The sequence below is a fragment of the Narcine bancroftii genome, chromosome 7, assembly GCF_036971445.1.
Source record: "Narcine bancroftii isolate sNarBan1 chromosome 7, sNarBan1.hap1, whole genome shotgun sequence".
Lineage (NCBI taxonomy): Eukaryota > Metazoa > Chordata > Chondrichthyes > Torpediniformes > Narcinidae > Narcine > Narcine bancroftii.
In genome coordinates this window covers 51,196,084-51,222,619 of record NC_091475.1, presented here as the reverse complement: position 1 = coordinate 51,222,619, position 26,536 = coordinate 51,196,084, and the positions used below count along the sequence as shown (strand labels likewise).

General features: G+C 38.3%; 1 protein-coding gene across 6 annotated transcripts in view; it reads right to left on the bottom strand.

Moving 5' to 3' along the window:
• The window catches only part of LOC138738909 (cilia- and flagella-associated protein 47-like), a 614,550-nt gene that overhangs the window by 305,810 nt on the left and 282,204 nt on the right, over positions 1 to 26,536 (bottom strand). For 5 of the 6 annotated variants that reach the window (XM_069890090.1, XM_069890093.1, XM_069890088.1 and 2 more), the window contains 7 exons: positions 24,242 to 24,339; positions 21,290 to 21,406; positions 19,898 to 20,032; positions 13,191 to 13,303; positions 8,089 to 8,239; positions 2,880 to 2,968; positions 1,112 to 1,225 (listed from right to left, as the gene is read on the bottom strand). In XM_069890090.1, the coding sequence (XP_069746191.1) occupies positions 1,112 to 1,225; positions 2,880 to 2,968; positions 8,089 to 8,239; positions 13,191 to 13,303; positions 19,898 to 20,032; positions 21,290 to 21,406; positions 24,242 to 24,339 (817 nt within the window). The remainder of the gene's footprint in view (positions 1 to 1,111; positions 1,226 to 2,879; positions 2,969 to 8,088; positions 8,240 to 13,190; positions 13,304 to 19,897; positions 20,033 to 21,289; positions 21,407 to 24,241; positions 24,340 to 26,536) is intronic. The other variant, XM_069890091.1, reaches the window with a different exon arrangement.

The following is a 26,536-nucleotide window of genomic DNA, read 5'->3' as shown; positions in this document are numbered from 1 at the left end:
CATTCAATGCTGCTAGTCACCTTCTCCTGTGCAAATCTCTGCTCATGTTTCTCAGTTCTAATTCATTTTCTTTTCCTTCGCACTTGATTATTGCCATGTTACTTCCTCAATCAATAACATCCTCAATCTAATTCCAGGCGCTGGGGTCCAGTGCCATACACAAAAGTATTGTAAAAATTCAGCAGGTCACACAGAATCCAAAGGAAGAAAGGCAATTTTGGGCCTGACGAACAGCTCTGGCCCAAAATGTTGATTGCCCTTTTTCCTATGGATGCTGAATAGCCTGCTGAGTTTCTCCAGCACATCTGGATTGTAGCTCTGCATTGCAGTTCAATAAGGCAAATAACAAGGAATGAGTTGCTTACAACATCACGTAACAACAATGGTAAAAATCAAAACTGTATTAAAAGTCTTATCATATAGTACACATGATTCTAAAGGGTACATCACAATTATGTACACTACAAAATGAAACTCCAATGTCTATTACTCTATGCTTAAATTGGAAGTGTGAAGGAAGAGAACTTAGAACTCTTATCAATCCTAGCTGTGTTCTGCCAGCCAGTGATATCCTCCACAGTTATGCATAATCTGACCCAGCATATCAAGTTATTGGAGAAAATCAGATGGTCAACTGAAAGAGTAAGCTCTGCAAAGTTTCTTTGATTCCCAATGGCAAATAAAACTCCAGTATAATGCCCGAATTTTACAATCTGATTCTACAACTAGCCATTCTGCACATCACATTATCTTATGTTCCTAACATTATTTTAAAACGAAGTCCAGTCATCCTCATGTAAATCCATTATCTCACGTTGCTGATTCAGAACAGGGAGTTTTTTTTTAATGTTCAGTTCTGCTCGAATACCTCATTTCAGCTGGAGAACTGGGAATACTCAAAATGGCCAAAACATTGTATGGTACAGGGCATATGAAAAACAAGTATAAAGGTGGCTCTTTTTTTTGTGATTTGAGGAAGCATGGGATCATTTCTGTATTTATATTCCCCTCTATATTTTTTATACAATCATTTTTAAGCTATTTCAAGTGTAGAATTAAATTAAATCAAGTTATTCATTTGTTAAATAATATAAATAGTTTTAGAACTTACCCAAGTTTTATGTTCATTTTCTGACTTTGCTTCTTCACTTTGGTGAGCAAGGCTAAAATGCATTCAAAGTCCGCAATCTCAAAAAGAGAATTGTGGTTTTCCAATAAAATCACCCTTGGTAAATAAAAGAGCATAAAACACTCAAAACTACCAGTTTGTTTATCTTCAAGCCTTAAACAGTTCTTACTCAAAAACAATTATTTTTGTTTGCAATTCATCCACTGTAAATTTGGCAAAACCACTGCAAAAAGGTAAAATATCTGGTAACCCAACACATACTAACAGAGAATTTGGTTTCCAACAAATGGAATAGGCAGATAGATGCCATTTTAGTTAATGGCCTCCAATGCAAACTGCAATCCTCCAAAAGTTCGGTCTCTCACACTGCTAAACAGCTATTGTTCATTCTTGGAAATAAAAATAACAGCAATCTGGAATATCAGCTCCTGATGCGCACTTACCTGCAAAAAACTTAGAGATTATGTTTTAAGTGAAGAAAATGCATGATTTTCCAAAACTTACATATTATTAAAATTACTTTAGGTACTGTGATGGAATATTTGTAGGTATATTTGGGAGATAAATTGGTAAAATTAGAGAAGGTTACATACATACACACACTTTAAAACAGATCTTATTTGAAATATTGAAGAATTCATATTCAGTAACTTTACAGAAACTATGGAGAATGCTGTGCACATTTCACAAGTAGGTGCTAATTGAAATGACAACAATTTTAAAAAAAACAAGCAGGAAAAGCTTGTTGGAACTGAAACAAACTCTAGAGCGGTGGATGGCTGGAAGTGCTATCTGTCTGATGTTTCTTTTGGAATACGTGGAACAGAAAGGAACTCTGTGGTAGCCGGAAAGAAAGAGGTTATCATCTGGAGAACCCTAAAGGGGCAAGTTTCATCAGCGAGACATTGAGGTGACTAATGGTGGTACCTCAGTTGTGGAAATCCTGGAACAACAAATCTCTCTCTGCAAACCCTACGAGAACCTTCCTGAGCAGTAAACATTTACCTTTCAAGCACCAAAGCCTAGTAAACTTTATACATGTTAAATTCTGTGCACGGTATAAGAATTGCCTGCAACCAGAGAACTTGAGGAATGAGAAATGAGATTAAACTGTGAACCAAAGAACTTTTCTGAAATTTACATACACATTACATGCACGTGCACTTAGAATTAGAAGGGGGTTAAGTTGGTTTTAGTTAAGTTAATAGAGATAAGTTAAAGTTTGATTCAGTTTTCATGTTTAAAGATAATTAAAAACAATTTTTGTTTAAGTAGCTACTTGTCTTGGTGAATGTCTATTGCTGCTGGTGTTTGGGATCCTTTGGGCTCGTACCAGTACAATATTACAATGCTGCAGTGCTAATTCAGAAAGTGAATCATTTTTGTCCACAATATACTTTAAAGATTTGAATGATGTTGAGAGTCATTTTTTTAATATCTTGTTTGATGATTGTGTCACTTGTACACAAACATACACAAATTAAATACAACTTTCTAGATGGTTACACAGGTTTTTTGTTACTGAAAATAAATATTTCAGGATTATCCATTCTTGACATGTATTATTGAATAATGCATAAATTAAATTCACTGTGACCAAGATTTACATAAAGCTTAAAGCCTTTGTACTATTGCATATCTGTATCATTCACCAAAATTAAGGCTTGGGTTAATTCACACACATATTAGAACAATAGCCTATCAATAGCTACCACTTTAGCAATTTATTCATAAAACAATTCAATCATACCTGAAGTCTCCCTTTTCATTAAATGGATTGGTAATATTTAATTGTATTCTTTTCTGTTCATAGCATGGAGATTCACATTTAATAGTGGCCTAGAAAATTGCAAAAAAAAATTCTAAGAAAGAAAACAAATTGGTTAAAAGCACCCAAATAACTGACCAAAGTAAAACATGAAAGTCTGCAGATCCTGTAGTTGAAGTAAAAACACAATGCTGGAGAAACTCAGCAGACCAAACAGTGTCCTTTGTATAGCAAAGATAAAGATACATAGCCAATGTTTCACGCTTGAGCCTTTCATCAAGGTCTGGCCATTCAACAGCTAAATGGCTGTGATGGCTGTTGCAAAACTGAACACATCAAATTGCTTTTGAAAAATATGAAGAAGTACCATGCAGCTTAAGGCAAACAGTGCAAAATAGGGAACACTGATCAGATTTGTACAAGACGTTTCTGAAATAATTTTCTTTCAATATGATTAGAGATCATCGAGGTTGACAATGTCATTGAGTTTTCATTTCAAAGTAAAACCCTCAATAAAATAAACCAATTTGTATTAGCGTATTTTTAAAAAACTCCTTGTGATGGAAATTGAAATTAAAATGGAGGAGAAATATAATTAAAGTTGAAGAAAAATAAATGATCATAGAAGGCAGATCCCAAGCTATGAAACACAAGTTCAGCAGGCATTGGACAATGAGGGACCAAAACCTATGTCAGAGTAGTTTGTAACTTGGAATTATGCTAAAGAAAAACTGAAATTATGCTGATACAGTTTAAATTTTGTTGGAACATTGAATGCCAACATGAAATAATGTGCACAACGTATTTGTAAATTGATGAATAAAGTATATATTTTGCAAGAAAAAATCTGTAACGAGTTCAATAGTTGAAGACAAAGGGGTTGAAAAGGAAACACTCAACAGATAGCAACTGAATGGGCAATTAAGTTCAACAGTTGTAAGGCAATCGAGGTAAGGTGACCCAAACATTACTATAAAAATGAGGAAATGTGTAGCAGAGGAGTGATTCAGAGTGGTAAAGTTGTGGCTCAAGGGGCTTCAGAGAGAAGAGGCTGAGGTGGTGGTCCAGGAGTTGAAGGGAGAGAGGGTCACTCTATTGGTGGAACAAAAAGGATTCAGCAGGTAGGCACAAGTAAGGGCAGGTGTTATATATCATATGTTTTTTTTCCTCTAGTCAGTGGGAACAGCAGCCAATGTGGGTCGTCAGGGAAGCCAGTAATATTCCTGATGACTTCATCTGCAAGAAGTGCATAGCTGCATCCAAATTAAGGAATTTGAGTTCAAGTTGGATGAACTCTCGGTCATTTAGGAGATGGAGGAGGTGATGGACAGGAGCTACGTGCATGCTATCACACCTAGGAGGAAGAAGGAGAATAGATAGGTGACTATCAGTAGAGGGAAAGGAAACAGGCAGTCAGTCCAGGGCACCCCTGTGGCCATCCCCACAATAACAAGTATACCATTTTGGATACTGTTGAAGGGAGGGGGTTGACCTACCAGTAACAAGCCATGGTGATTAGATCTCTGGCACAGAGTCTGGTCCTATGGCTAAGGGAAGGGAGGAGAGAGGCGAACTGTAGAAATAGGGGATACCATAGTTAGTGGAACAGATAAGAGGTTCTGTGGAAGGGATCGAGAATCTCAGATGGCATGCTGGTGCCAGGGTCCAAGATATCGCAGATGAAGTTCATGGCATTCTCAGGAGGGAGGTTGAGCAGCCAATGTCCTGTCCATGCAGGGACCAATGACATGGGTAGAAAGGTGAGGGGGTCCTACAAAAAGAGTTCAAGGAGTTAGGCACCAGGTTGAAGGACAGGACCTTCAGGATTGTGATCTCAGGATTGCTATCCATGCCAGTGAGGTTAGAAATAGAGGATAATGCAGGAGGAAGGGCTTCAGGTTTCTGGATCATTGGGCTCTCTTCCAGGGAAGATGGGACCTGTTCCAGTGGAATGGTTTGCATATCCTTGTGGAAAGGTTTGCTAATGCTGCTCTCAGGGGTGGGGTGGGAGGGTTTAACACTAGATTTGCAGGATTTGGGAACCAGAGTGCCAGAGCAGATAGAGTAGTAGATGGAAAAGATAATGTTAGACATCAAGGGTTAATAGTGGTGGAAATGTTCTCAGATGCATCTATTTCAATGCAAAATTTGTAGGAAAGGCAGATGAGCTTCGAATGTGGAATTATGACATTGTGGCCATTAGTGAAATTTGGTTGCAAGACTGGCAACTCAATGCTCTGGGCTTCCATTGCTTCAGCATGAATGGGGGGGTGGGTAGTGGATGAAAGGAGGAGGAGTGGCATTGCTCATCAGGAAAAGTATCATAGCTGTGCTCAGGAAGACCAAACCAGAAGACTCATCTACTGAGGCATTATGGGTAGAGTTGAGGAACAGGAAAGATATAACCACACTCATGGGGTTGTTTTATAGACCACTGAATGTTCAAAGAGAATTCGAGGACCAAATCTGTGGAGAGATAGTAGACAGCTGGGAAACATAAGATTGTGATAGTAGGAGATTTTAATTTTCCACATATTTATTGGAATATTGCACATATTCCACACTGTAAAAGGACTGGATGGCTTGGAGTTTGTCAAATGTGTTCAGGAAAGTTTTCTTGACAGTGCAATACTGGATCTCCTATTAGGGAATGAGACAGGATAGGTGACGGAGGGATGTGTAGGGGAACATTTTGGGTCCAATGATCATAATGCCATTAGTTTCAAGTTAATTATGGAGAAAGATAGATCTGGGCCTTGGATTGAGATTCTAAATTGGAGAAAGGCTAGCTTTGAGGAAATGAAAAAGGATTTAGAATGTGTGGATTGGGATAAGTTCTTTTCAGGCAAGGATGTGCAAGGTAAGTGGAGGTCCTTCAAAGGCGAAATTTTGAGAGTACAGAGTGTTTATGTTCCTGTCAGGATTAAAGGCAAAGTTAGCAGGCAGAAGGAACTTTGGTTTTTAAGGGTTATTGGAAATATAATTTGGAAGGTGTATAGCAAGTATAGGCAACATGGAGCAAATGAGGTACTTGAGCATAAAAAATGCAAGAGAAACTTCAAGAAAGCAATCAGAGGTTGCTTTGGCAGACAATGTGAAGGAAAATCTCAGGATTTCTACAGATATATTAAGAGCAAAATGATAGTAAGGGACAAAATTGTCCCTTCAAAGATCAGAGTGGTGGGCTATGTATGGAGCCAATAGAGATGGGGAAGATCTTAAATAGTTTGTTTTTTCCCATTCACTCAGGAAACTGGCAAAATCAATGGAAGTAAGTAAAGCAAGAAATGATGTCACAGAACCTATTCAGATTTAAGAGGAAGTGGGGCTTGTTGTCTTAAACCAAATAAAGGTGGATAAATCCCCAAGGCTTCACAAGGTATTTCCTTGGACCTTGAGGGAGGCTAGTGTAGAAATTGCAGGGGCTCCAGCAGAAATATTTAAAATATCCTTGGCCACGGGTGTAGTGCCAAGGTTTGGAGGGTCGCTCATGTTGTTCACTTGTTTAAAAAAGATCTTCAAAAGTAACCCTGGAAATTAATAGGCTGGTGAGCCTGACATTAAATTATTGTAAGGTGTTCTATGAGATCGGATATACAAGTCTGTGGATTGACAAGAATGATTAGGGATAGTCAACATAGTTTTGTGCTGCAGAGAAATAGATTGGAGGTCAATCCACAGGACCATAAGAATGGCAGAAGGAATTACTGGCATCTCCCTCCCCCTCCCCCCACCTACATTGATGTGATCTACCAGAATTGTTGTCGAAGGGGGCGCACAAAATCACTGAAGACCCTTTCCACAATGAAAACAACATCTTTCAGTTGGTCTTATCAGAGAAGAGATATAGGAGAAATCAGATGACAATAAAACATGACTGTGCATGTTAGGTTGTGCTTAACCAACATTTATACAGTTTTTCAAGGAGGTTACCAGGAAAGTTGATGAAGGAAAGCCTGTGGATATTGTCTAAATGGACATTAGTAAGGCCTTTGACAAGCTGCCACAAGGGAGGTTAGTCGGGAAGATTCAGACACTTGGTATTCATGGGGAATTAGTAAACTGGATTCAATAATGGCTGGATGGGAGAAGCCAGAGAGAAATGGTTGATTATTGCTTCTCAGACTAGAGGCCTGTGACTACTGGTGCCTCAGGGATCAGTGCTGGAACCATTGTTGTTTGTTAACTATATCAATGATCTAGATGATAATGTGGTAAATTGGATCAACAAATTTGTAGTTGACACTAAAATTGGAAGTGTTGTGGACAGTGAAGAAGGTTTTCAAAGCTTGCAGGAGGATCTGGACCAGCTGGAAAAATGGGATGACAAATGGCAATTAGAATTTAATGCAGACAAGTGTGAAGTGTTGCATTTTGGAAGAACAAACCAAGAAAGGACATACACAGCAAATCGTAGGGCACTGAGGAGTGCAGTAGAATAGAGGGATCTGGGAATACAGGTACATAATTCCCTGAAAGTGGTTTCACAGGTAGATAGGGTTGTGAAGAGAGCTTTAGGAATATTGCCCTTCATTAATCCAAGTATTGAGGACAGGATTTGGGATGTTATGGTAAAGTTATATAAGACATTGCTGAGGCCAAATGTGGAGTATTGTGTGCAGTTTTGGTCAGCTAACTACAGGAAAGATATCAATAAGATCAAGAGTGCAGAGAAGATTTACTCAGATGTTGCGCAGACTCCAAGAACTGAGTTATGGGGAAAGGTTAAAGAGGTGAGGACTTTCTCCCCTGGAGCACAGATGAGGGGAGATTTGATAGAGGTATTTAAAATTTTAAGGGGGATAGAAAGAGTAAATGTAGATAGGTTTTGTCCACTGAGGACAGGTGAGATACAACCTAGAGATCATGGGTTAAGGGTGAAAGGGTAAAAGTTTTGAGAGAACATAAGGGGGACCTTCTTCTTAGAGAGTGGTGGGAGTGTGGGACGAGCTGCCAGATGAGATGGTGAATTTAAGAAAAATTTGGACAGGTATATGGTTGGGAGAAGTATGGAGGGCTATGTACTGGGTGCAGGTCAGTGGGACAAAGCAGAAAAATGGTTTGGCATAGACTAGAAGGGCTGAAGCAGCCTGTTGTCAATGTTCTATGCTTCTAAGGTCCTATGGTTCACAATTGAGAATCAAAAAAGCAAACAGCACCAACATAAATCTGCAAATTATTATTCACTTACAGTTGGATTTATTTTGTTTGTTTGTGATTTCAATGAAAATGTCGTTGTAGTACACACGATTCCTTTTTTCAATCTTGATACAAAAACTAATAGAGCTTTTTCTGGGTTCAGGAACTGGCTTGTGAATTCCACTTTTATATCGACATGACTCCTGTATACAACAAACAAACAGAAATCTGTCAAATGACATAATCTAAAATCAACAAAAGTAAATTGCAGCTCTCACATTCAGAATTATTTGATATGTCACTAAAGTGAAGTTAGATTTCCTAACAATGGCATGTACTGAAATGTGCTATTAGAAACTTGAAATTTCAATCTCAATACCAACTGATGTTCACAACTGGTAAAACATAGGATTCTGTTGTCACTGTAGTAAAGTGGAAAAAACACACAAATGCTGGAGAAACTCAGCAGATCAAACAGTGCCTTTATATAGCAAAGGGAAAGATACATCACCAACGTTACTGTCTTGAGCCCTTCATCAAGGTGTGGGGGAACATGAGAGATGTCCAAACAAAAGGGGGAAGGAGGGAGGGGGTGTGGTGAGGGTGGGAGATGATAGGTCCTCTGACCTCTCCAACCCTCCTCCTCCCCCCCAGCACCCTCCACCCCACCGACTACCACTCTGACCCTTGCCTGGTTTTTACTATCCCCTCTGACCTTCTCCTCTTGGAGGCGGAGCGCTCTATCCTCAGCAGAGGTATCACCTTTGTCCCCCTCCATCCACACTTCCATGAGTTCCACTCATGACGTTATGCTGAACTCTTTGTCTTCCATCTCCAGGCCCACTACTTTGGCCACAACTCTCTAACATCCCCCCACCCAAGACCCTTTCTCCCACTTCAAGACCTCTTCCTCCTCCTGTACACCTCCTCCTGGCCAGTTTCCCGCTCTGGACCTTTTTATATCCAACTCCCACCAGGATATCAACTGTCTCAACTTCACTACCCCGAATCTCTCTGCAACAACCCTAACCTCACTAACCTGAAGGGTGGTGCTGTTGTAGTCTGGCGCACTGACCTCTACCTTGCTAAGGCCAATCAACAGCTCTCAGACCCCTCCTCCTATCAACCCCTCCCACAGGATCCCACCATCACCCATCAAGCCACTGTCTCCAACCATCTCTCACCTCATCAACTCTGGGCACCTCCCCCCACCCCCCCCCCCCCCCCCACACAGCCACCAACCTCATCGTCTCCCTCCTCGCACTGCCCGTTTCTACTTTCTACCCAAGATGCATGAAATTAACCATCCAGGCAGACCCATTGTCTCTGCTTACTCTTGCCCCACAGAACGTTTCATCATACCTTGACTCCATCTTTTCTCCCTTAGTTCAATCCCTCCCCACCTACATCTGCAGCACCTCATACACCTTCCACCTCCTCCAAGACTTCAGATACCCCAAACCAGACCGTCTCATTTTCATAATGGATGTGCAATCCATTTACACCTCCATTCCCCACACAGAAGGCCTCAAAGCACTTCACTTTTTCCTGGATCTCAGATCTGGGCAGTCACCTTCCACCACCACCCCTCTCCTCCTGGCAGAACTTGTCCTCACCCTTAACAATTTTTTCTTTAACTCATTCCACTACCTCCAGATTAAAGGAGTAGCCATTGGTACCCACATGGGGTACCAGCTACACCTGCCTGTTTGTGAGTTTTCTAGAGCAAAACATGCTCCAAACCTACACAGGCAAGGACCACCCACCCCCCCCAACTCTTCCTCTGGTACATCGACGACTACCTCGGGGCGGCCTCATTCACCCACAATGAGATTGTTAATTTTGCAGCCAATTTCCACCTGGACCTCAAACTCACCTGGTCCATCTCCGATGAAACTCTCCCTTTTCTGGATCTTTCCCTTTGCTACATAAAGGCACTGTTTGACCTGCTGAGTTTCTCCCGCATTTGTGTTTTTTCGATGTTTACAACTGTATTTGTTTTAAAAATATCCTGCTTTAATATACCAAAGAGCTAATCTTTGCAATGTATACTGTGCTCATACAGCATTCCAAGTCTGCCACTGAAAAATGGTCAGTATTTTTTATAAAGATAATTTTGAAAACTAATTTTTGTTACATATTCTATTCAAAAGATGCTGCATTATTTATCAATCCTTAAGACAAAATACATTCAGTGATTTTTTTTATTTCCCCCCCACCCCCACTCAAGAAAACCAGTTTATTTAATCTAGTAAAATTTAAAAAACACCATCAAAATTCTGAATGAACCAGTAAGATTGCATGTCTTTAATCACAATTCTACATCATTTTCCTGACTAAATAGAGCTCACATTAAAAGAGCAAATTCAAATTATATAATTATCTCAGATGAACAGTTTTGCGTGAACAATTGCTCAAGCAGAGAATTGGGCTAAAAACTTGATCAGTATCTGTAAAAGGAAGTTAATCAGTTGCTCATGGTTTCATATGTTATCAAGTTAACTTCACAGGAGAAAAAAATACCAATAAGGCAAGATCAGAGGCTGTGAAGGAAATGAAGGGTGATAGAGGAGTGGAGGGATTGGATGGTGGAGAAGGTACTGGGTCCATGCAAGAGATGATCTTGGGTTCATAAACATGCTGAAAATGAATGATAAGCAGAGGAGATAGGAGGAGTCAGAATGAGGATCAAATCATTGAAATCAGTTTGCCGGGGGGAGCAAGAATGGAATGGAATAGGCATTTAGAGATAGTTAAGGGCTATGACGGAGAAAGTCACTTCTGGATGTGATCAGCAACACAATGGGCAAGCGCCCATTGAGAGCTGTTGGTAATCAATGAATTCCTGTGGCACACAAATAGTCAACTACCCTATCTGATACCTGGCTGCTTTTTGTAAAACAATCTTGTATATAGATTGGATAAGAATAAGTTGCAATTGGTGTAGATTTGAAACTACTGATAATAAAGTTGTAAACTGTTTGAGTTCAAATTTGAAAAACTATAAATAATTTTTTTAATCAGTTCTGTTACTCTCCTCTTTGCACAAATTATTTTTCCTCAACTCCCATTTGAAGGTCCTGATAGATTGTATTTACATCACCATTGCAAATAAAGAGGTTCAACTTACAACTTCATACAAAAAAACCTTTTCCTCACATTGCCGCCAAATCTTTTGCCCATCATGTTTTAGCTAGCGTTCCTGGTCCAGGAACAAATTGCGGATTCTATTGATCCAATCTAAGATTATCATGATCATATACACTTCAAAGATCCCTGCCACCCTGGGTTGCACCAAGGACAATGATTACTGCTTTTGTAGCTTTAGATTATATTATTGAACACAAAGAGTACAGTCTTCCTTCCACTTACATCAGGGGTAAGTTGTTGGTCAAAGGGATAAAACCTGGAGCAAGGAGTGCACAGTTGACAGTCATTGAAGGAGAACCAAAAATTAATTATAAAGTTGGCCTACCTGAAACAGTGTTCTCAGCATCTATTTTTACCCCATGGAATCAACATGCCACACAAACTATAGTACTGTAACTCAGTTTGTGGGTCCACAGGGCGAATTGTCCTACCACTCTTTCTCAAAGGTGAAGCAGAACAGAAGTGATAATGAGGTCTCAAGGGCTGGAATCTCTGATAGTCTTGTCAGAGCCAAGGGTAATTTTCACTCTTGTGAAATGCCACTGATTTAGAGAGATTTTAAATGTTTCAACATACTTGAATAATTTATTTTTTTTTAGAAAATAGATACATTTGGTTAAAATACAAAATACTGTTTATTAACTAAAACTAATAAAAAATGAATTTAAAATAAACAAAAAATAATTAAAACTTAATATTCATTTCAAATGTATAAGGTTGCCACTTGCACATCAGTCGTAACTGTTATCAGGGTTAAAAATCGGACCCAGAATGAATCCAGCCCCTTAGTTTGGTACGAATCAGGATCATCACTGAATTCAGCAGCAAAGCGGGAACTTGGGCATACTTGCAACTGACTTTCAAAACATCTTTTGACTTCTGTATTGCAGTACACGGAAGAGAAGACAACAAGGTCTCTATATATACTGGAGTTTGAATGGCTCAATAATCATGCCTTAAATAATCACTTGAAATTGACATTGAATTCAATTATAAACTGTCATGTTCACTGTACTTTGTAAAAAAAGCCGAGTTTGCAAATACTTCAAATTTGTAACATTTTTCTGACAGCGTTTAATTGTAATGGAAAAGGATGCACAGCTGATTCCCACAAATATCTTCAACTTAATCAGCAAATGAACAGAAATCCACAAATTGTTGTCAGCTTCATATTGCATTTATGTCAAAAACTCCCATTACATTGGGCATTTCAAAAGGTGCATCCTCCAGAGTCGCCCAACAAGATGCTCTGATATTTGGCCACATTGTACTGTTTTTCTCAGCACAATGCAAATGAAAATCAGTATGCTTGACTTATCACCTTCCCTGAATCACCACAAGCAAATAGCACCACCAAATTGTCCACTTTTATCTGGACTTCATGCAGCACGTCTTCTTCCTGTAATCTAATAGCATGGATTACAAGAGTACTTTGGCATCCTCCAGAAATAAGTTCAAGTTTATTGTCACATGCACCGAGGTGAGTGAGAATGCTTATATTTTTTGAGTACTCCAGCTAGATATCCCGAATATTGCACAGCAAGAAAAACACAGTACAGAGTGTAGAGTTATAGAAAGAGGGCTTTTGTTACAGAGAAAAGGCAACATAATTTTTGACAAACATTAAAGAAAATTTAAAACAAATTTAGTCATCCTGAAAACTTGAGAATGGAGGGATAGGAGAGGAGAGCAGTTTTAGAGCATGTGAGGAGAAAGTCTGCTCGGAGCTGCTTGTAAAAGCCTCCACCCTCCAACACCACCTTGAAATGTTAACAGAGGCACTACCCTTAAATGTCCATGACAGTCAAAGACATCCAACAAATTTCTACCACAGCTCACAAAAAAATAAAATGGATAGCAGAAATTTTGTTACATAGCTTTATTCTGCAAAAAAAAACCAATTAGTATTGGAAGCAAAACACAGAAAAAATGTTGAAAAAATATATAATTTTTTTATCCGCAGTACAAAATAAACCAAAGGACTATATCACAACAATAATGTACCTTGGTGGGATTGATACTTTGTTTCCATTCGGTAGTGAGAAATGTCCAGCATCCTTTCCAACAATTGTTGCAAAATAAACTATACGTTTATCAATCGGATTTTTCAATCGAATCTGCAGTAAAAAAAAGCCTCACATTTCACTGGCTATTGTACAATGCTCAGTGTCTATTAAGCATAATGTCTGATGCAAAATATTTCCATAAACCTTTCAATAAAATTTATCTCATCCAACCATCCCTTGCCCTTCAATGCTCCCTTTGCTCAAGAACCTAAACCAAGTTCACAAAAATAGTTTTATTTTATGCTGTAATCTTCTATTCTCTAAAAACATTTACATTAACATAACTTCTGAAACTGCCAGAACGTCTATTAAGGTAATATCCCATAACTTAATCTCATCATCACTTCCGGAACCAGTCACCAACAAACCACCAGTATTTAATGATCACTTTAAACAGCACAGAATCAAGGTAGATTTCCTCTGATTAATTTAGGATTCTTCCTGTAAGTTAAATAGCATTTGCAACATCTTTGATGTTCAAGTTTTCAACAGTGCATCTAATTGACAGTGGACAAATAATTACCTGAAGATCTGCCTGCTTTGTATTCTTCTCTCGTGGATATGTGTTGCACACTGCAATGTTCTTACAAATAAGGTGAACACTGAATTCTGATTTTCTTACTGCGCCACATTAAAACAAATTTAACAGATATGACAACCAAACACCATGTGGTTTTGAAAGAATTTCAAGACAAACATGTCTGTTTAAGAATGTTGTAATTAAATAATAAACTGAATGTCATTTTTTTTTCAAATTGACAACAAGCGCAATTTATTTCCCTCATTACTTTCAAAAAATGTTGAGAAGTCACCTTCTTTAATGACAGCAGCCTGGTAAACTGCACTGTGTGTTCCCAGGTGATGAGAATGGAATGACAGTACATTTCTCAGTTCAGGATGATGTGCAACTTTTCAGGAAATTACAGATAGTGACATACCTATTGTTCAGTCCTTCCTGATAATCGTATAACCATTGGGACAGAGTTCTATGGCACAGAAACAGGCTGAGAGTTGAGGTAATATATTGGATATGGTATACAATTTGTTTTCTCCTGCATTGTATTGAGCTGCCTAAGAATTTTTGAAATGAATATTAAATTTTAATTATGTTTTGTTTATTTTAAATTCATTTTTATTAGTTTTAGTTAATAAACAGTATTTTGTATTTTAACCAAATGTATCTATTTTCTATTCTCAATATTTTAAAAAAATTAATCATTCAAGTATGTTTAAACATTTAAAACCTCTCAAAATCAGTGGCATTTCACAAGAGTGAAACTTTCCTGCACATTTCAGTGAAGCTTTTTGTCAATGTTGAGCCCAAGCTTCCTGATGGTGGTAAGGTAATGGCAGTGCCCTTGAATATCAAGTGGACATGTTTAGATTCTTTTTGGAAGCGGCCATTGCTGAACTTGACTGAATTTTGCTTGTGTGTTTCTCTCGGTGGAGATGGATATCTTTATTCCCTCATGACTAGCAAACTGAAATAACCATCTTTTTTTAGTTGCCAAATCTGGCTTGATATATTCCTGAAAATGTCATCATGGCACTTGATTATGTGGTTTCCTGTCACACTAAAACTCTCTCAAATATTTAATCAGTTTTGATCAAATGTGAACATAACATATTTACTTCAGTTGCATACCCAGCCCCAAATCCATGTCTAAAGCCTGACATTTTTGTTTTGTAATTGGACCACTCTTAAACAAGAGCACTAAACCTTTACTGCAAAGTTAACCTCTATTGATTCATGCCATTGCAGCTAAGATGTAATATTCAGTCACCATCCTTGTACAACTATCTAAGCATGCTTTAAGAGCACAACACTGCTTTAAAGATGACAATCTGTAGGATGCAATCATTATTCATTCAAAATCATGCACATTTTGAAATTAATTATTATTTTACACTAATTGTTATCAATTCAAGCATTTAAAGGACAAATCACCTCCCGTTTCAGAAATAGTGTTGTTTTGTTTATTGAAATGGTCACAAGAGGGCAGCACAATGGAGCTCCAGGTGATGCTGTTGTCTCACAGCTCCAGCAATCTTAGCTCATTTTGAACTCGGGTGCTGCCTCTGTCGAGTTTACATATTCTCCCTTTGGTCATGCATTCCATCTACATCTTAAAGGCAACTTTAAACTACCCCAATGATGGAGAAAATCTGAGCAGGTGGATTACAAAGGAAATAAGCAGCGGAAATAGATTAATGAAATGGCTTGAAGAGTTGACAAACACTCTCTGGGCTAATGACCTCCTTCTATGCTGCGTGAAAGCATGAAATATGGAAGAAGTTATGGAAGAAAGAAAGCACACCGGCTTTTCTGATTTAAACATAAATGTCCTTGAGATGAGGTACAGGAAAAACACGTTTCCAACACAGGTGCTTTGAAAATTCAGGAGGCTTCTTATCATTGCAATTCCAAGTGCCATTTCAGCATAATATTCCATTAAAAATAGACAAAGTCCTTTGATCTCCTCAAATCTTATCATTTCCAACAAATTGTGAAAATCAGGCACCTCCTCCTGGAATGATCCAGAGGGAAGGAAGTTAAACATGAATGTCCTTAATTTCCACTGGTTGAGGCACACAGATGTCAGGTTTAACTGTAGCTTTGTCTGCAAAAGTCATAGATTACTGGCAATGCTTACAGTGTGTGTTGCAGTGCAGATATGTACAGTAGATGTGTACAGTATTGCAGTGCAGATGTGTACAGATGTGTACAATGCTTACAGTGTGTGTTGCAGTGCAGATGTGTACAGATGTGTACAATGCTTACATTGTGTGTTGCAGTGCAGATGTGTACAGATGTGCACAATGCTTACAGTGTGTGTTGCAGTGCAGATGTGTACAGATGTGTACAATGCTTACAGTGTGTGTTGCAGTGCAGATGTGTACAATGCTTACAGTGTGTGTTGCAGTGCAGATGTGTACAGATGGGCACAATGCTTACAGTGTGTGTTGCAGTGCAGATGTGTACAGATGTGCACAATGCTTACAGTGTGTGTTGCAGTGCAGATGTGTACAGATGTGTACAATGCTTACAGTGTGTGTTGCAGTGCAGATGTGTACAGATGTGCACAATGCTTACAGTGTGTGTTGCAGTGCAGATGTGAACAGATGTGTACAATGCTTACAGTGTGTGTTGCAGTGCAGATGTGAACAGATGTGTACAATGCTTACAGTGTGTGTTGCAGTGCAGATGTGTACAATGCTTACAGTGTGTGTTGCAGTGCAGATGTGTACAGATGTGCACAATGCTTACAGTGTGTTGCAGTGCAGATGTGTACAGATGTGCACAATGCTTACAGTGTGTGTTGCAGTGCAGATGTGTACAGATGTGTACAATGCTTACAGTGTGTGTTGCAGTGCAGATGTGTACAGATGTGCACAATGCTTACAGTGTGTGTTGCAGTGCAGATGTGAACAGATGTGAACAGATGTGTACAATGCTTACAGTGTGCGTTGCAGTGCAGATGTGAACAGATGTGTACAATGCTTACAGTGCGTGTTGCAGTGCAGATGTGAACAGATGTGCACAATGCTTACAGTGTGTGTTGCAGTGCAGATGTGTACAGATGTGTACAATGCTTACAGTGTGTGTTGCAGTGCAGATGTGTACAATGCTTACAGTGTGTGTTGCAATACAGATGTGTACAATGCTTACAGTGCGTGTTGCAGTGCAGATGTGAACAGATGTGCACAATGCTTACAGTGTGTTGCAGTGCAGATGTGTACAGATGTGTACAATGCTTACAGTGTGTGTTGCAGAGCAGATGTGAACAGATTTGTACAATGCTTACAGTGTGTTGCAGTACAGATGTGTACAGATGTGCACAATGCTTACAGTGTGTGTTGCAGTGCAGATGTGTACAGATGTGTACAATGCTTACAGTGTGTGTTGCAGTACAGATGTGTACAGATGTGTACAATGCTTACAGTGTGTGTTGCAGTGCAGATGTGTACAGATGTGCACAATGCTTACAGTGTGTGTTGCAGTGCAGATGTGAACAGATGTGTACAATGCTTACAGTGTGTGTTGCAGAGCAGATGTGAACAGATGTGTACAATGCTTACAGTGTGTGTTGCAGTGCAGATGTGTACAGATGTGTACAATGCTTATAGTGTGTGTTGCAGTGCAGATGTGAACAGATGTGTACAATGCTTACAGTGTGTTGCAGTGCAGATGTGAACAGATTTGTACAATGCTTACAGTGTGTTGCAGTACAGATGTGAACAGATGTGTACAATGCTTACAGTGTGTGTTGCAGTGCAGATGTGTACAATGCTTACAGTGTGTGTTGCAGTGCAGATGTGTACAATGCTTACAGTGTGTGTTGCAGTGCAGATGTGTACAATGCTTACAGTGTGTTGCAATACAGATGTGTACAATGCTTACAGTGTGTGTTGCAGTGCAGATGTGAACAGATGTGTACAATGCTTACAGTGTGTGTTGCAGTGCAGATGTGTACAGATGTGCACAATGCTTACAGTGTGTTGCAGTACAGATGTGTACAGATGTGTACAATGCTTACAGTGTGTGTTGCAGTGCAGATGTGAACAGATTTGTACAATGCTTACAGTGTGTTGCAGTACAGATGTGTACAGATGTGTACAATGCTTACAGTGTGTGTTGCAGTGCAGATGTGAACAGATGTGTACAATGCTTACAGTGTGTGTTGCAGTGCAGATGTGTACAGATGTGTACAATGCTTACAGTGTGTGTTGCAGTGCAGATGTGTACAGATGTGTACAATGCTTATAGTGTGTGTTGCAGTGCAGATGTGAACAGATGTGTACAATGCTTACAGTGTGTGTTGCAGTGCAGATGTGAACAGATGTGCACAATGCTTACAGTGTGTGTTGCAGTGCAGATGTGAACAGATGTGTACAATGCTTACAGTGTGTGTTGCAGTGCAGATGTGAACAGATGTGTACAATGCTTACAGTGTGTGTTGCAGTGCAGATGTGAACAGATGTGTACAATGCTTACAGTGTGTGTTGCAGTGCAGATGTGTACAGATGTGCACAATGCTTACAGTGTGTGTTGCAGTGCAGATGACAATACTTTATGTGCCTAATTTCAAGTCAGCACTACCACACATACTCATCAGAAATGTGGGTCTAATTTTGCAAACAAAGCAATTTTCATGTAATATGTCTACGTAATTTGTGTTTTACATGCATAAAACATTGATTTTCAATCACTGAGATTTTAAAATTATGCCATTACACAATCTTTCTTGGCAATTGCTTTGTGGCAAGATGAATAGCAAGTATAAAATCAAAATACAAAATAATGGAATGTGAATAGGGTAAGTAACTCAGAAATAAAATAAAACCAAAAATAATTCTAAGTACTAACAAGTCAAGCAACATTTTTGCTGTGAGAAATTAAGTTAATATTTGAGGATGATAATATTTCATCACAAGTTGGAAAAGCTGGAAAACACACATATTTTATGATCGAGAAAAGCTGGAAAATATGCACATTTTAATTCCGTGGAATATTTCAGATCAACAGCCTTTTTAAATAGCCAGTTCTCAGAAAGTTTAATTGTGTGAGGTCTTTTTTTTCTCTCCACATGACTCTACCGAACCTGCTGGATGCTTTCAACATATATTGTAAGTTCATTGTTCTACAATCATTTTGAAGTTGCATCAATTAAATTAATTTCTATCTCAACTGCTGAATATAACTGAATTTGTGTAAAAAGTAAATTGGCAATAATGTAGTCCAAAGCAACATCAATGACGAAATTACTAGTTTTTAATACAAGGTTAATTCTCAACAATGTGACAAACTGAAAATCTCCAAACCCCTCCTCATAAACACTATCTTTTCCAGTCCCGGAATTCAGATAATGTGTAATCTTAAAGATAATAACCGTAATAGTAGCAACAATAATGTATAATATAACATTCTGGAAGTATAAAGATTGATAAGATTGTAGCAGCAGCTAAAACAGAGTCAAAAGAACGAGACCAGTAGTCAGTGGGCTCGTCTGCAATCCAGTCGTTTATTGAAACTTCCCGTACTGTGCCTTATAAGGCCAGGGGTAAGTCCCGCCCTCATGCCAGAAACCATGTCGTGATGTTGCCCCACGTTCATGCGGACCCAACCTGGCTGGCGGAAAAGATTACCCCGGCAGCGCCATCTTGATGCGGCTGCTCCACTGCTGCAACCGTAACACATGGAGCTGGTTTGCCTGCCATCAGAGATGTACACCACCACAAGGTTATCTTTAGTAAGTTACTCAAATTATTCTAAGTTGTGATTCTGCAATGTTATTCAGAGCTTCTAAATTTCAATTCTTGCATTGAAGGGAAAGGAAAACAAAATTATGCCTTAAAACGCCTGGTTAAAATATATCCATAAAGTACAATGATTCTGAAAGGAGATTTATTTCTACTTAGTAAACACACCAAAATGCTGGAGGCACTCAGATAGTCTATTCAGCATCTAAAGGAGACAAAGATATATTGCTGACATTTCGGGCTAGCTCAGGCCTGAAAAGTCCGCAATATATCTTTGTCTCCTTTAGTTGCTGAATAGACCAGCTGAGTTCCTCCAGCATTTTGATGTGTCCACTCCAATCACAGCATCTGCAGCCTATTGTGTTTCACTTCATTTCTACTTACGTTTTTAACAATGGTGGCATGTAGTTCACCAACAAACTCAACAATCGTCTTTGGAAGGTAGCTAGGAAGCCGTTCATATAAATAAACACACACCATAAGCATCATGATCGGGTTTGGATCGGAGATGTCTGTGGCCTTTTAATTAAAATTAAAAAGCTGTTATCTTTCAAAAATCTTAAAATTAATATTTTAGCATCTAGAGTTGGACATGTTTGCGGTAGAAAGCACATTTATGAACAACAATTGTCCCAAAAGATCTGGAATAATATAGCAATTAGAAAAACTGGGCTTATTTTCATCAGAATGTAAAGATTTGTTGTTGCTCGTCATTCATTCTTGAGTAAGACCATGGCATCTAGTTCTTCATATTGCGACGTGTACAACGGTGGCTGATTTGACTAAAGGTGAAGTAATGCTATAGTAATGTAACAGTCATCTTGATTATCATGATGCTCTTTCTCTTCCTCCAATCTAACCTTGCTGATTTTATGTGGGAATGCCAAACAGGACATTCAGTACTTGTTCTCAGTGGTGAAGGTCAATGTATAAACACTTCAGGGATATTTTAAGAAAGGCTTTGATTTTTTTTTTTCTGCAACCAATTGATGGTTTCCCCTCAGCAGTTCTCCATAAAGTTCCTGTTTTTGGTATTCTACCATGACACATTCTTCTAAAATGTCCGACCACAGAGTGTAGATACTGGAGAGGTTTGTCTGAGACAGAATCTGTGTGCCTGGAATCTTGTCTTGCCACTTAGAGCAAAGCATTCTAAGTGAATAAACCATCTGTTACATCTGCTGTACATTGTCGCTGCCAACCTCCATGTGGGCAACCTTGACAAAGGGTTGCTTTTCACTGGACAGAAGCAGCAGTGATATTTGGCAGCCTTATCGAGGAAAGATTTTTAAAAAGTATTTAGTGAGTGGACTACAGTCACAAAAAATTGTATAGAGGGATGGGGTTTGGGGGTGGTGTTGGGAAACAAGTTCCATTGGTTGAAAAGTTACTGACTGGAAATCATGAATTTATTATGATTACAAAGAGGTTGTTAAAACCAATGGCAATGAGGTTTTGAAAGGAAATAGAAACCAAATGTAGAAAAAATGTTTTAGAGTTCTAAGAAAGTTCTGGATAATATGGCTAAATGGATAGAATTGGTATGTGGACCAATTAACAATTAAATCAACTGGAAGAAAAATGTTCTGCAAAATGCAAGCTGTGTGAGTAACTCAGCAAATCAAGCAGCATTTGTGGGAGAAAAAGAATTTTGGATTGGAAACATTCATCATGACTCTTGTCTCTGTTTCTTGCAAAATGCTTTTGTTAATTTAAAAGGAATATTTATGCAGAAAAATCTGACTCTGCATGTTACACCAAAGAAAATGATGGTACCTGTATGTCAAAATCCAGGCCAATAGCATTAAATGCATTTAGGAGAACCAAGCTATTATGCAGGCATTGCTCAGGAGTAGCTGGAGATGTATACATATTCACCAGATGAGTTAGAATCTGCAAAGGAAGACATTTGTGACACATCTTGTTGTATGACTATATAAATAAATGATTCTGGTAAATTAATTTTCATGTTATTTTATTGTGAAATAGTAAATGAACTGTTCACTATTCTGGCTGTTCAAAATATTAATGGTTCACTTTTACTTGACAATATTTCTTTGATATTCTTTCACACCATTATTTTACTTTCAAGTATCTTAAATTATTAACATGATTCCTTATTCCCTAAATTTTTAAGAATGTTATATTATTCAAGATCTCCACAAGTTTTAAAGCATACCTGCAAATCACCTGGGATAAACATGATGAGAGAATTTTGATGTAAAACTATGAGCCACTTCAAAATCATCACATTATCAAATAAGACACTGTTTACAGTTAAAAATATGAAAAATCTGAAACACTTTGCAAGTATTACATTGAAAAGACTCTGTTTTTCTCCTCTGCAAAGGAGAGCAAAATAAATTCTGAAGTCTGAATTCCCCCGGCAGTCTATCCTCATTTTCTAGATCTTACTGTATAACTGCAAGAGCAGTATCCATCATGTGAACTCTTACCACATGAGGTCAGCAAAGGGGCAGGTCAGAAAAAATTGAAATTTAACAACAAAATTGACCAGATTAACAGGATGAGTACCTAAAGGAAAGAACTAACATGACCTTTATGAAGAAAACATTTCACAAAGACACTCAATTCACCTGCTGTGGTTGCAGTATTTATTGCAACATAAGATAGGCAATTAAAAAAAATTTCTGCCAACAATTAATAAAACCCAAAATCACTTTTAGATGGGTAATCTGTCTGGCTGTCTGATAACCCCCGGTTATAACTGGGTCGGAGGATTTCCATCAAATTTGCAAGCTACCAACTTGTTATTGTAATAGTTGTTAAGCACATCAGCTCTTTAGTTGTTATCATACTCTTGCATAAAGGTGAGGAAGAATGTCAAAAGACTCAGCAGTATATAGAAATGTGGGCAGAGAAATGACAGATGGAGTTTAATTTGGACAAGTTTGAGGTGTTGTACTTTGGGAGATCAAATTTAAGAGGAAAGGAAAGTATGCAGTAAATGGTAGATTCATGAACAAAGGAATCTTAGGGTATGAGTCCATAGCTCCCTGAAAATAACAACATGAAAGATAGGAAAGCATATTAGCATTCTTGCATTCATCAGTCAGGGCACTGAGTATAAAAGTCATGTGACACTACATGAAGATTTGGTTATGCCACATTTGGAGTGTTGTGTGTCATTCTGGTGACTGAAGGTTATGGAAGCTTTGGAGAGGATGCAGGAGATCCCTCACTCAGCCCAGTGCTAGTGATACTCAGGTCACGCAGCATCCATGGAAAGCAATAACCATCTGAATTTCCCCAGCATATTTGTATACTGCAGATTCTTTGTTTATCTCTCAAGCCAGTGATCAACAAAATGATATCTCATCAAGGAAGCCAAATAAATTTAAATATATCATCCGTATAGATGTTGATTAAAAAAGGCTATGGTTTTGTGAAGAAGCTTCAATTATATACCTGACTGCTGACTGGAGAAGTATTTAAACCTGAGATGAAATAATCTGTAAGTGATGGGTCCAATTTTACCACCTGATCAATATTCTCAAGGTGGCTATAATTGTAAAAATCTCACAGGGATAGTTGCCAGAGCTGCAATAAATGAGTTGCAGTTTGCACTAAGCAGCGCCATTCCTTGTTTTTATTTATTTTATTAGATTAAAATGACATGAAATATTTGTGACTTTGGTGCTTTGTGATATCATGCAAATTCCTGCCTTTCAATAATCCTCTGTGTGATTTCTGTTGCACTGATTTGAGAACTGGATGAATAGCATCAGAAAAAGAATAAAACCAGTGATGTGTGCAGGTTGAACCCTGTTCAATTATCTTGATTGCTTTTGCTTTATTTCAAAAAAGTGGAAAAACTACTATAGCAGACTTACATTCTGTAAAATAGCCAAACAATGAATAAAAATGTTGAAATTTATTTTGTTTTTTTTTTAAATTGAACATATATTTTCACATTAATGAGGCATGGTGAAATATTTTGATTTAGTGCATATGGCTTGACCAAAAACATGTTTTCTTCTAGAACCCATCTGTCACTGTATGTATGATGACTGGTGTTTCTTGATCTATATTATTTTTGCTTGTGTAGCAATGACTGTAGAAATGTCTGTTTTCACTCTCTTCCTAACAAGTATATGAAAGGATTTATTTTCATTCTCCTCTTGAACAAGAATTCAGATCTCTCGCAATACCAGAAATTTTAAAATAAAATCTTATGCTATAGAAAGAGGCAGGATCGAGGATTATTTGTCTAGTTTTTGAAAATGATTTGTTTTAAATTTTGGAACAAGAGTCCAAGATTTTGTACTCAATCAATTTAATTGGCCAAACTGTTTGAGGATAGGTGCAGTCACTCACTCATCAGAGATGTGGCAAAGAATAGTTGGGCTTGACAGTGCTGCTCCAGCGATCAACACAACTATAATTTGGTTCTCGATTGACATTGACAGGAAACTAATTTAGACTCAGTGAAAAGTTGCTTTGAACCAGAAAACTATAAGTTTTAAGAGAGCATGATGGAGTTTTCATTTAATGTTGGCCAGAAATGAAAAATGCATCTCCATTTGTTATGGACAATTCAGTTTAACGTGATCGATTGGAAACAGTGCTGTAAATAAGCACAGCATCAACATTAACAATGAAAACATACTGTCCCATTTGAAGAATCCATACACTGCTAAGTAAATTCGTGTATGTTTTAAAAGGGGTACAAATACTAAATCCAATCACTTGTAAAAAGCCACCTACCACATCAGGGCAATAAGCAGCCAGGACAGCTGCCAGCACCAAACCATCCAACAAATCCAAATCAAAATTAATTATCCAACGTGTTGGTGGTACAGCTCCTATTTAAAAGAAGGAGAAATAAAGATAAAACAGTCAAATGACTGAAAGAGACAACAAATTTGGAAAACATCATGGTAACTTAGATCATATAAATCAAACGTTGAGTGGTCACATAGTCCAACAACACAACTTTACAACAGAATTAGTAATTCCAGCTCATTAAAATGAGAGTCAACATCATCACAAATTAGGATTTTCACTGCAGCAGAGAATGAATCCAAAATAATGAATGACAAGCACCAGTTCAAGTTGCCCTGGTAACACCAGGATCTTGGTGACTCTAAGAAATGGGGAGAAGTGAGCACAGCAACATGTGTGACTTGGTCAAGCTGAGATGCCATCAATGGAAGAAAGTGGGTTCTGCACTTTCCTCCAAATAAACCCTACGTGGAGAAGGTGGAGGAATGAGATCATCCTGCAGTTCTGTGTTTGTTGGGGATAGGAGATTTAGGTGCAAAAGTGGAAAGGATGTCATCAAAAATATCTCAGCAGCAAAGAATTCAAAGAAATATGTGTAGCTCTAGATCAATGAATGTATTTTCAAATGTTATTATTTCACCAACTGTACAGAGTCTTACTTCTGTTCATTGTCCCATATCCAACCACTCATCAACCAAATACATAAATGAAGAATCATAACTCACATTATATCCTCTTATATAAGCACTCCTGCAAGCCCTATGCCTTATATTTCAGCTAGTACTGTTACGAGTCCAGACCCCAAAACCCAATACAAAGGGTTACTGAAACAAAAGTTGCTTTTAATTATCTTTGAACATGAAAACATAATCAAACTTTATCTTATCTCTAATTCTAAGCGCAGGTGTATGTAATGTGTACGTAAGTTTTAGCAAAGTTCTTTGGTTCAAAGTCCAATCTCACTTGTTGCAGGCAATTCTTGGACTGTGCACAGAAGTTAACATTAATAAAGTTCACCAGGCTTTGGTGCTTAACAGGTAGATTGTTACTGCTCAGGAGGGTTCTTGTTGGTTTTCACAACTGATTCCTTCTTAATCAGCCACTCCAGCACCTTACTGACAAAACTTGCCCCCTTCAGGGTTATCCAGATAATAACCTCTTTCTTTCAGGTCACCACAGAGTTTCTTTCTCCTCTCCTTTGACCAGACCATCTTCCAAAGCTTGCCAGCTTGTCCCTCTGGAACTGATGTCTGTCTCTCACTCCCTCCCACTCTGAGAGCAAAGCTGTTCTGCTCCTGCCTGCAAAGATCACATGCTCTTCCAGACAGCAAACTGCTTTTCAGACAAGTTGCTGCCCTATGTTGCTACATTGTTGCCTTTTGCAAATAGCTGTCCATCATAAGTCTCTTGCAAAACTTCCTGCAAATATTCTGTGTTTTAAAGTGTTTGTGTGTGACCTGCTCTAACAAACCTCCCAATTTATCTCCCAAACACCTCTATATACTCCGTCACAATACACATGACCATCTTTATGCTATGACATTCATGAATATAAACCCCTTGCTTTGCAGGAAAGAGTGGAGTGCAATCACCAAATGTCATAAACATTAACAGTTTGTTTGGAATGTAAAACATGATATACCAAAGTTCTTGTGTCAATCTGTGCTTTTCATATCACATTTGTAAGGACATAAATCCACCATTGCCTCAAATCCTGACTATACCCTAACTTTTTTTATTTGCACAGTCAACAAATGGTACTTGACCAAACAGTGGTGCAAGAGATAAAGGAGATGAAGACTCGACATAACATATATTTAAATTCTAAATTTAGAGATCCAGCACAGTAACAAAGCCTCGTTGCCCACGAGTCCATACCATCCAATTGCGCCCAGGTGATCAATCAACCGACTAACCCATATATCCTTGAAATGTGTGAGGAAACCTATGTGGTCTATGGGAGAATGTACAAACTCCTAACAGACAATGGCAGATTTGAACACAGGTCTCTGGTACCGTGATAGTAAAGCTCTAACTGCTACATGAACAGTGCCACCATTTAACATATCTTTGAATTCAAAATGTTGGAACATAAATATAAAATGCCATTTAAGATTTAAGAAGTTTGTTGCTGATATTTTATCTGAAGTAGCACTTACCTGTGCTGATCCCATATTCCTTCATTTCCCAAAGGAGCCAAAAATTCATTTAACTTTGACATGAACACATTCAGTAACTGGAAATCCTCAACTGTCTTTGACAGGGAATTTCAAAACT